We start from the raw sequence: 11,941 nt of genomic DNA, 5'->3' as shown, positions 1-11,941 counted from the left end.
GTTCAAATAAACCTAACTTTAAACAGTTGGCTGATGGCCATCAGGCACAAGGGTCCCATCAAATGTTTGTCTGAGATCTGTGCAGCTGTAGCCATAGATCATAAATAAACCCATATATCAGAATAATGCCTTGTCTGGAGTGCTGTTTTTAATATGTTCTAAGGAAATCAACCCTGAGTGCTCATTGGAAGGACAGATACTGAAGCTGAAGCACAAATATTTTGGCCACCTAATGCGAAGAGAAAAGTCACTGGAAAAGACCCTGATGCTGGGAAGGATTGAAGGCAAAAGGAGAAGGGGACGGCAGAGGATGAGATGGCTAGATAGCATCACCGATGCAATGAATATGAATTTGAGCACGCTCCGGGAGACAGTGGAGGACAGGAAGGCCTAGTGTGCTATGGTCCATGGGGTCACGAAGAGTCGGACGCGACTTAACAACTGAACAACGATGTTTTACTTACAAATGCTTGAGCATTTGAGGATGATGTATACCTGGGGTTGGATCCAGATCTATTGTTCTGCCAGTGGAAGGAGACTGTTTGCAGAATGGGACTTCTGCATCCTTCCCCACCCCCCGCCCGCACCTTCCAAATCTGCTCTGGAGCAGATTGGGGGGGGGGGGCTGCATGGCACAGGACAGGATGTGGAATTCCCATTTTGCAAGCCGTGTTCTTCCACTGGTGGAACGAAGGATCTGGATGCACCCCATCTGTAGGGGGTAGTGGATTAAAAGTTAAGAACCACGGAGTCTGTGTCTCGGATTGGGACTGGGGAAACCCAGGTTCAAATTCTCACTCAGCCATAAAACCCACTGGGCTATCTTGGGCTGGTCACATTCTCTCAGCCAAACCTACCTCCCAGGGTTGTTCCAGGATCAATTATTGGAGGGAGAACCATATGTGCTGCTCTGACCTTTTCGGAGGAAGAATGGGATATAAATAATGATGTATTTAAACCATTACAGTTGAAACTCCCCGTTCTTTCCCGACTGCCTCGCAATGGTATGCTGTGGCTGTTGTCCTGGCCTGCCCAGCATGAGCGTGCTCTGTTGCACTTTTCTGGGAGCAGGTTCAAGGAGACTCGGCCCTTTTGTCTTGTGCTTATAACACATTTGTGTCCTCAACACACAGCTCACCCTCTTAGGCTAATCTCTTCCTGACTGCTCACCCCGGCTCCACTCACCCCTTTCCAGGCTCCCAAGAGATTTAATTGGAACTTTAGATGGGCAGAGGTGGGCAGGCCAGTTTTTTTGCAGCTGCACCAAGAGTTAATGCTGGGCTGAGTCCCTGCCCCTGGGCGTCCTCCATCAGGGAGCTGGCTAGGAAGGGCTCTGGCTTCTCCCCCTCATGGACTTTGGCTAAGAGCAGAACTGTTGTCCGCTCTGTGCAGCAGAAACCAAGCAGGGTAAAGTGTCCTAGGCACAGCAGGGATTAGCTGTTACTGCTACTGCCAGTGTCTGCTGAGGTCATCAACGCACATATCGAGTGAGAAGGTAAGGGGGACATGGGAGTGGGAGGCGGGCATTGCACTGTGTCCAGTCCCAGGCATTTTTTCAAGAAAACCCTGCATCATACTCCTCTCCCTGCAGGGCTGCAGCCCTGTAGCTGCCTGATGGATAGCAAATTCCTCTTGCAACTGAGGAAGCAATGGTCAGACTTGACCTCTGGGTGTGGCTGTGATAGCTGAAGAAACCCTGAAGGAGACAAAACCTTGTTTGGCAAGATGAGAGAGAGTTAGAAATTCCGGGTCTGAAGCTTCAGCCTTGGGAGGGAAGAGTACAATTCATTATAGGTGTTCGTTTGTTTTGTAAAAAACCTTAACGTTTGAAATCTTGCAGTTATGTGTCTGCTTCTGCCACTGTGTGACTTTAAGTGATCCTGATATCTTTTGCCCTGTGCTTGATGATTTTGTTTGCCATCTTGGGATGATTTCACACATGCTGTGAGGCGCAGAGTCACTGACATCTCCATTCAGTTTGCACTCAGATCACAGGCCAATAGCTGTTTGTTCTTTCTGACAAATTCTCTCAGAACAGTAACTATATTAGGTCTGTTACAGGATGAAACAAGTGTCCTCTGGTACCATAAAGACAAATTTAAGCATTCACGGACCAGTTGCATTCTCCCTTCCTCTTCAAAATTGTGTTGGACCACAATCCAAATATATGCAGAAGATGTGTGTCTGTGAGTGTGGATTGTCATACAAAGTCTCTCTCAAGACTGGAAAAAAGGGTTGTGTAAATATTTAACCTGGTCTAAATATGCAGCAGATGGTGGTGTTAGCATTCCAAGGTCGTAGAGTAAAATGTACAGACTACACATGAGAAGTACTGTGTGTGTGTGTGTCCGTCCGTCCGTCCTAATAGTAAATATCCCTGATAGTAAAGAGCTAGCAAATCAAGGCGAATGCTTTCAACCCAGCTGTTTCCTTGCTGTATTAATGTTTTACTTGCAGGGATGTTGTTTTTTTAATATCGGGGAGCTTTCAACATGTGTTCACCTACCTGCAGTCTAAATTGGTACAGTCCCCTCTACCATTTCATTACACTCCTTTCTGTTTCATATATAGACCAGACCTACATCCTCTGTTTCACCAGAGGGAGGGAGGGAAGGGATTTCTATGAAGTCCTTTTGAAGAATTCAAGCTAATATACAGTCAGAGGAAAACCATACCTGACAACGGCAGAACAGGAGACATTGCTTTTCTCTGAGACAGCAGCAGTTGGAAGCTTTGGAATTTTCTTCCCTTAGAACAGAGCACTTACTACAGCCAAGAACAGTGGTCCAGCCATTTCTATATCCTGCAGCCGTCCTTGGTCATAGTGACTCTTATGCTTTGATGGAAAGTTGTGACCTCATCTCTATGTAAAGTTGCCACCTGGCAGCTTAAACACCCATCAGATGGAGTGTTAAGTCCTATCCCTGTGCTAGTTGTGTATGGGTCCATGTGCATATATTTAAATGAATGAATTTATATGAAAAACAGCCATCATGGTAGTGTGTGTCTGAAAGATGTGACAAGCCTTCTTACAGGAATATCCTAATGCCAATCTGAATGCTTGCCCCTGTAGCTGTGGCTAGGGATGTTGGAGAAATCCACAGTGGAACCAAATGAGTTCAGATTGTGTCAAGGGCTCCTTGGAGGGCTCTCTCAGTCTAATCCAGTAGCCAAGTCCAGATGCAGACAAAGGGATTATTTTCAAAGCTTTATTCTTCTTTTACAACTTACAACTCTACAGGTAGCAACTAGATCTGAGCAGCAGCATCCCTACGCCCTAAGTCGGAACAGTTGGTCCCCATTTGCAAGGCAATTACTGGCAGACCCCTGAATATAAGGACTAGGGAGAATCTCTCCCCTTTTCCCTTGAATCCTCTGGGCGCAACCGTTCCTTGAGCGCCAACCGGGCGCTATGCCTCCTTTCCGCGCTCCCCATTTGGCGCCGCTTTCTGCGTCTGCGCCGCGCATCCAACCAGTCTGCTATCGGTGCTGGGTCACTCCCTGGACTGCTTTCTAATCTAGGAATGTTGGTGGGAGGAATCTCTGTCAGCTGCGGGCCCTGGGAAAAAGGGGTGCGCTCCTCTCCCAGGAACGACTGCTCTTTCTCCGAATCAGAACTACTCTGGGATTCTATGGGCTCAGTGTCCACCCTGACAGATTGTCATGAATATGACCCGCAGCTTCCGCAGCAGACTGGCTTTCCCCCTGTTGGATGGATTCCACAGACTTGCTGACTGCTTTTCTAACTTTCCTGAATTCTGCTCAAAATTCATCATAGAAGAATACGCAAAATAAAAAAAACCTAGTAAAAAATGCACATTTCCCCCATAGGCTAAAGTTTGAAAATGCATTTGGGGGGGGGGGGGGAATTTGCACATTTTTGCATATGTGCAAATGCGCATTTGCACAAATTCAGAAACAACCCCCCCGCCCCCGATTCCGTCGATGGGCGGATAATAGAACAAAAGGTGCCTGACAATCCACAAAACACAGACAGAACAGATTTCACACAATCCTTACATCCCTAACTGTGGCCCACTCCAGGCTAAGGAAAACCATCCAAACTCTCCATCTCTTATTTGGGTTAAGTGCATACAAGTGAAATTAGATTATTTTTATGCACGCTAGCCTCTCTTTTCCTCTGTATGTGCTGGAAGAAAACATAGCACCGGGTAATAAGTAATGTAGGCCCCACAGCTCCTGGCTCTGAGTGGGACAAGGCCGGTTATGAAACCTCCCCTGATCCTGGAATTCTGGAGCAGGGGGCTAATCCTCTGATACCCAACCATCAGAATCTCAGCAGCAGGACAAGGCTATCAATGGCTATTAGTCATGTTAGGTATATATGTATTACCTCCAGTATCGGAGGCATTATGCCTATGTATGCCAGTTGCTGGGGGACACAAGCAGGAGGGTGCTGTTGCACTCATGTCCTGCTTGTGAACTGATTGGCCGCTGTGAGAACAAAATGCTGGACGCGATAGGCCTTTGGTCTGATTCAGCAAGGCTCTTCTTACGTTTTTAGAAAGGATACCTATCAGGAGTAATCAATATGACTGCTTGGATACCAGCAGACTAAAGCAGCGTTCTTCGAAGACTTTGTTTTCTAGATCCAGAAGCCCAGCAAGTAGATTGAAGCCTTTCCCATCCTGGTACCCTCCAGATATTTTGGACACCACCACTCAGCATCCCTGACCATTGGCTATGCTGGATGGGGGTGATGGCTCTTGTAGTCCAACACATCTGGAGGGCAGCAGGTTGGGGAAGCCTGGATAAAGAGTGTGGCATATATGATTAGGCTACACAGATCCCATTCCTGACTTTGGGGAAAAGAACAGAACTGAGCTGCAAGTGCTGAGAGCCAGGAGTCCTGGGTTCTTGGCCTACCTTGCCCATTTTTCCTTGTCCCGGTAGGCCTTCAAGTGAGACTCTACCATGTGGTGCTATGTGGTGCTCATCAGTATCCTTTGGACTGTGCTCTGGTTCTTCCGTGACCGGCAAACTTTGAGCTCCTTCAAGGATAAGTATGTTTTCATCACGGGCTGTGACACAGGTTTTGGCAACATGCTAGCCAAGCGACTTGACAAGAAGGGCTTCCAGGTGCTGGCAGGTTGCCTGACTCAGAAAGGGGCTGATAACCTGCAGCGTGCCAGTTCACCAAACCTGCGCACGACCCTGCTTGATGTCACCAGCTTCGAGAGCATCCGCAAAGCGGTGGAGTGGGCGAAGGCTGAAGTGGGTGAAAAAGGTGAGTCTCTTACCCCAGCAGGGATCAGGGAGAAGACAGGCTGAAGTCAGGTCTGTGTATCTATTGTGACTGTGCAGAAAATGAAGGAAAAGGGCAAATGTGGTACAGGGCTCAGAAGTCAGAATCTGGCTGACATCTGTTTTTGTTTGAAAAAATAAAGTAAATGTCTAGCTCAAGAGTAGGTAAACTGGTACCCTCCAGATTTGCACTACACATCCCACAATCCCACTGGCTATTGGCCATGATGGTTGGGGTTTATGGGAATTCAGAATATTGTGTGTGCGGGCACTCGCTTGCTTATGTCTGGACTTCCTCTTATGGATCTAGAGATATGCTTGAAAGTGTGGCCAATATATCACGTAACCCTCAGAAGCCAGAATAGTGACTGAATAAGATTTTATGCTACTCCGTTTTTATCCCACCTTTCCTCCAAGGAACCCAGAACAGTATACATGGTCACACCCCTCCTACATTTTATCCCCATAACAACCCTGTGAGATAGGTTAGGATGAAAGAGTGACTGGCCCAAGGTCACCCTGAGACCTTCATGAGGATTTGAACCTGGATCCCCCTGGTCTATATCCATTAGTCCATGTAAAATAGAAATGCACAATAAATTATACAAACCAAGAGAAATGGCTTAATTTGCATTATGTAAACAGGTTGCAGAATCCAACTTTTCTTGACACAAAACTTGTGTTGCCTTGGCACAGAATGCTAATACTTACAGCACAGAGGACACAGAAGCCCTGGCTAGGTGTAAGGTTTGTGGGAACACAAAGGGCCATTGTATAGAGAAGAACTATATCTGTGGTAAGACAAAGAGCAGTTTAATTGGCTGTACACAAGAGTAAGATAGCAACACAGTGGGTTGGATCCAGATTTAGGCACATGCAACTGAGCTGGCTGAAGCAATGCCCCCAAATCGTGCAGAGGCAACATCTGCAAGCAGAGCCCTTCTGCCTGAAAAAGGCAGATCCTGAATCTAGAGTAATGACTGTCTTGCTGTTACAGAACGTAGGAAACTGCCTTATATTAAGACAAACTATTGGTCCATCTAACTCGGTATTGTTAATGGTGCTGATTTCCCAGGGTTTCAGGCAAGAGTCTTTCCCAACCTTGCTTGGAAATGCCAGGAATTGAACTTGGGAAGTGGGAACTTCTACATCTAAAGCAGGCATTCTACCACTGAGCTATAGCCCTGCATCAAAGTTCCAACTATGACGTATTATTACTACTTTTAATTTGCAGAATGCTTTACCCTTTATTATGATCACAACATAGGCTACAATGATACCCATTTTACAGCTAAGGAACTGAGGTGGACTGAAATCCAGGTCCCCAGCTCAAACTATAGGACAATGGTTGCAGCTCAGTGGTAGAGAATATACTTTTCATGCGGAAGATCCCACGTTCAGCCTTTGGCATCTGCTATTAAAAGGGTAGCAAGGCTGAGTAGGACCTCTGCCTGAAATCTTGGATTGCTGCTGGCAGTCAGAGTAGGCAGTACTAGGTTTGATGGACCAATGGTCTGATTCACAATCAGGCAGCTTCATATGGCATCTCTTTTCCCACAATCCTGTCAACCAACTGGAGTGCTCAGTGTAAGATGCAAAAATGCTAATTCCCCAGCAGTTAATGTCATGCTCTCTAACACTAAGTGACTGGGGCTTGGGGCTGGGGGGGAGGGGGTAGAGCAAACCCAGCCCTACCATTAGGTAGAGTGAGGCATCTGATGCAGGCAGCAGATTCTGTGTATCATGAAAGGGCGGCAAATAGTTACTTGGGCCTCGTGTGGTAGGCGGCAGTATTGCAACAAACTCTCCCCACAACCTGAGTTTGATCCCAGCGGAAGCCGGGTCTCGGGTAGCCGGCTCAGGTCTACTCAGCCTGCCATCCTTCCAAGGTCGGTGAAATTAGTACCCAGCTTGCTGGGGGAAAGGTAGTCACGACTGGGGAAGGCAATGGCAAACCACCCCGCTATAGTCTGCCATGAAAACGCCAGCGCAAGCGACGGCCCTCTAGGAGTCAGCAATGACTCGGTGCTTGCACAGGAGGAACTATATGCCATGTCTTAGGAGAGGGGCACCATTTCCTGTTTCACATCAGGTACCAAAATGTCTTGGGCTGGCCTTGACTCAGGGCAAGGAGGGGCACACATCTGTCTACTTGTACCCCAATGGAGGGCACTGGAGGCATGAACACAAATACTTCAACTGAGGAGGAACATTCAGCTGTTTGAGCTGAGAAAAGCAAGGCAATTCTCTTATTCCTCCCCCCCCCTGCCCGCCCACCAGTCAATCAATCACTCTCTCTCCCCACATCCCAGGGCTTTTTGGTCTGGTGAATAATGCAGGCGTGGCCAACCCTATTGGCCCCACAGAATGGATGAGTGTGGACGATTATCGCAAGGTCATGGCCGTTAATACCTTTGGCGTGATTGAGGTCTCTCTGGCCTTTCTGCCTTTGCTCAAGCGAGCACGTGGCCGTGTGGTCAACACCTCCAGCGTCTTGGGTCGCCTCTCGGCCAATGGTGGTGGCTACTGCCTTTCCAAATACACGGTTGAGGCCTTCTCCGACAGCCTCAGGTAGGAGAACAGGTAGGGCTTTTCTTGATGCTTGTTTTCTGCCACCAGACTCACTTCTCACACTGGCTCCTCTCTCCATACATTACTGCTCCCTTCTATCTGTTCATTCCCTTCCTCTAGTTTTCTTGTCTTCTCCCATTCTCTTGGTTGTACAATGTGCTCCCTCCCCTCCGCTCTCCTTTATTCCACTAGCCAACCCCTCTTCTCTAAAGTCCTCCCTCCTGTCCTTATCCTTTCATCCTCAAGCTCGTGTTCTCTCTTATGGCAGCTACTTCCAGCCCAGGGAAAGCCCATGCACATCAAAGCTGCCCCTACCAAGGTGCAGGAGCAAGCAATGTACTAGTGAAATGCCTGCTGTTTTCTCCCATTAGATCGGACTTAACCGTGTGTGGGGGGTGGGGGTCCCTCTCCCTGCTAGCCTCGATAGGCCAGGGTTTGGGGTCTGGTGAGCCAAATTGTCCTGCAGTCTGGAGGCTCCCATCCCTGGCCAACAGGCTGAATTTTGCTAACAGCAAGGAGGGCAGAGGTGAAAGAACATCTTACTTCAGCTGCTTCTCCTACCGGTGGGAAAAGAGTACTCTTTGTCTTCGGAAGAGTAATGCCCTTCTCATTTCACAAAAGATTATTCTCCAAGCTCTGAGTCCAGTTGTATATATATGTCTACTCAGAAGCAAGCCCCACAGAGTTCAATGAAATTTATTCCCAGCTGTATACATAGGATTGCAGCCCTAGCTAAAAAAAGATCCAAGAAATCACCAGGCAAGGACAGAGTTAAACCAGGCACTGGTGGATGTGGCAACTAGAATTTTGATGCTGGCCTCTGCACATTTGAACATTTTATAGTATAGAATGTATTCACTGCTCTGCATGGCTGGGGCATAAGAATTTGAATTCTTTTTCTAGCCTTGCTTCAGCCTTTCTTTGATCAATTTATCAAATTTGATCAACAGATATTTCAGCATGCTCTAGGAACAACAGGAAGATGCTTGGGTGATGCATGCTTGCTACACATACAATTGTCAACAGGGTCCTTATGCCTTTAACAACGACACAATAGCAGAAATTCATCAGCTGCACTTTTCCTGTCATAGAGAGATGATGGGAAAAACTCAGTACTGATGTTATGGCTGGCCTATAGGAGTTAAAAGCACAGGAGCCCAGCTAGAAAAAATAGGGTGGAAGCCACCCCCACCCTGCCTGCAACATATATGAATATCACCTGATGCAGGCAGTAGTTCCCCTTAACACACTTTAAAATTAACAAGTCTGGTTTTATGCAACAAAAGAGGAACTGTGCAATTCTTGTGGCTCAGAAGTGATTACGTGGAAAGACTCCTACATTGTATGGGAGGAATGTGGTTTTAAAATGTGCAGCGATTAATACAGAACCCTTCTCTTTCAGGAGGGACATGTACCATTTTGGAGTAAAGGTCTCCATTGTGGAGCCAGGCTTCTTCAAGACAGCAGCGACCAACCTTGAATTGATAGAGGCCTCCTTGCGGCAGCTCTGGGACCGCATGAGCCCCGAGGCCCAGCAGAGCTACGGTGAAGACTTCTTTTCAGAGTGTGAGTGTTAATGTAGCCGCAGTTGCTAGAGTGGAAGGAAAAGAATCTAAATTCTGAACAGAGCTATTAGCTGTACCAGCCTGTACCTCTATAAAAGATACAGAGCAGGTACAGAATAGCAAGAACTGCAAGCAACTTAAAGCCGAACTGCACGTTACGCTAATCATATCACATGTATTTGAGAGTTAACTTTTTATTTAATCTAGTATAAGCACATGCAGCCCCAATTCACACTAGGATCACTGTACTGGGAGGATTAAACCTTGCCCACCACCACTTTTCCCCTCTTAAATCCCCCCCACACAGAGGGTTTTAACCTTAGAGGTTAAAAAGGGGGAAGAGGTTTTTTTTTAACCTCTCCCCCCACCCTATGGGGAGGGGATCTCAGGGGAGTATGGGGTAGGAGCTGTAATGCTCCATCTCAGTGTGTGGTGGTCTCAATCCAAATTGGGGCCACACATTCTTACACTACAGTAAATAAAGCTAATCCTCAGCTACACAGTACATAATTCCTGTAATGTGTAGTTTGACTCTGGAAAAACCACTAGGGGTTGAATTAAGTTTCATGTAAGCCTTGTGGCAAATTCCAACTCTGTTTCAGCCTCCCCCACCCCCATCAACACTTTTATTTTTCAACCCGTTGTTACTTGATTTAACTGTGCGCTTCAACTCCTTTGTACAGGTTTTAGACATTTATAGGACAACACTGTGTCCATAGCATCCCCACTATGGTATGCTGTAGCTTAGAGTTCCATCCCTCCTTTGGCATAACATTCTAACGCTCACAGCTCCCACTGTGAGGTGGTGGTGTTAATGTATGGCATAAGCTTCAGCAAATCTCTTAGCTTCCGGGGTTGGAGCTGGGCAGCTCAGGGACAGAGACATCAGCCACTTTTATAACTGGCTTACAAAAGATCATGTGCTTTTGCAACTGTTGTTGTAGGTACATTTAGAAGAATAAGATTAGGGGAAACCTGCTCTCCTGAAACTGCTACAGGAGAGGGAGAAAAATGTTGACCACCATCAAAGAACTTACATTTTGTTAACTCCATAAATACAGATGAGCTTACCACATAGGCCCAAATTGGCCAGAGTTCCAAGCATGCAGATTTTCAATTCTGTTCCTAAAGTAGATGGCCTAGGGCCAAGGGAAGCCAGGTAAGGGTCTGAGGAGGACTGGTAGCAGGAATAGGGGTGGGTGCAACACATATCACCACTCGGGGCCTGCTCTCCCTCAGTACCATGTCAGGGGTGTCTGAGTACCAGGCAAAAAGGTGGCTGTAGGAAAAGTGTTTTCTTTTTGTTGACTGCAGTATTTTCCACTGCTCCACAGACCTGAAGGTTCAGAAATTCATCATGAACATCATCTGTGACCCAGACCTTAGCAAAGTGACCAACTGCATGGAGCATGCCCTTCAGGCCAAACACCCTCGCTCTCGTTATAGCGCTGGCTGGGATGCCAAGTTTGTGTGGCTGCCAGCCTCTTACCTACCTGCCTTCCTGGTGGACAGCATTCTGGCTACCATCCTTCCCAGGCCAGCCCAGCGGGTCCGCTAGACTCCCAAGCTTCTTCCTTTTCCCAGGCCCAAACCGGCGTCCCAGCTGTCAAGCAGACCACATTTCCAAAGAATTATGAGGAAATAAAAGATTCAATCACTGAGAGAAAGCTGTTGTCCAGGCAGCTGCTCTTCTACAGATCAGAGGGAGTTACTGAAACTCATTACAACTATAAAGGGTGTGGTACTAGAGATCACTCCAGGAAGTGATCAGTATTTCCTAAGTAGGGCTCTCATCCCCATAGAAGGAAACAATAATCGGGGGCATAAGGGACGGGGGAATGGTTAAAGAAAATCACAACTGCAACATCCATCTGAAAATACACGGGGCAAAGGAGGGGAGGTGAATGGCATAGCCACTGCCAGAAGCATCAGATTGAATGGATTGTGCATGGGTGAGCAGAAGACGTTGCAGAGGTGACTGCCTAAGGCAGCGGTTTAGAAATCTTTCCAAATCAACTTGTCTTGTAGAGAATTTGTGAGTTTGGCATGGAATTCCTGCATGTTACAGGGGTACGGGGAACTCTGGAGCATACTCAGGTTATGCAGGACAGTTGCTGGGGCAGTGGACTTTCCACGGAAACCATGATCCCTCCCCCCCTCCCTCCCCCCCTGTCCCTCTCCCCCACCCCCACCCCCCATTTTCATACATCTGCACAAAGCAGGGGAATACCAACAGTGCTGAATAGGAAGGTGATTCAGGAAAGCTTGTCCACCTTTACTGATAACCTCATTGAGGAAACCCCAGTAAGCTTCCAAAGGACCTCAGGGATTCCTCAGATCACAGCTTGAGAACTAAGACCTTGTGGCAATGTTCTGGTTGTACAAAAGGCAAAAGATAGCCAGAGCATTTACTGGAAAAAGGGACAGATAAATTTAGTAGCCTAGCACACACAAATGAAGGTACAGCTGTAGCCTGGCTGGATATGAGCAACTTAGATCCTGAGCCTGTGCAGCATCCATACCCCTCACCACTGAATAAT

General features: G+C 47.3%; 1 protein-coding gene across 2 annotated transcripts; it reads left to right on the top strand.

The window, feature by feature from the left end:
• Positions 1-1,053: 1,053 nt before the first annotated feature.
• On the top strand, positions 1,054-11,098 carry RDH5 (retinol dehydrogenase 5). 2 transcript variants are annotated; one of them, XM_084837288.1, is made up of 5 exons: positions 1,054-1,495; positions 4,915-5,248; positions 7,578-7,836; positions 9,239-9,402; positions 10,736-11,098. In XM_084837288.1, the coding sequence occupies exons 2-5, from the start codon at positions 4,936-4,938 to the stop codon at positions 10,957-10,959; spliced, it is 960 nt and encodes a 319-aa protein (XP_084693414.1). In that variant the 5' UTR covers positions 1,054-1,495; positions 4,915-4,935; the 3' UTR covers positions 10,960-11,098. The 2 variants fall into 2 exon arrangements, with proteins under 2 accessions (XP_084693414.1, XP_084693415.1); XM_084837289.1 differs by lacking the exon at positions 1,054-1,495 and having other exon boundaries at positions 4,897-5,248.
• The last annotated feature ends 843 nt before the right edge of the window (positions 11,099-11,941 follow it).

The sequence above is a fragment of the Heloderma suspectum genome, chromosome 2, assembly GCF_057233095.1.
Source record: "Heloderma suspectum isolate Gila_16-S chromosome 2, 16-S_ref, whole genome shotgun sequence".
Lineage (NCBI taxonomy): Eukaryota > Metazoa > Chordata > Lepidosauria > Squamata > Helodermatidae > Heloderma > Heloderma suspectum.
This window is presented reverse-complemented; position numbering and strand designations above follow the sequence as displayed.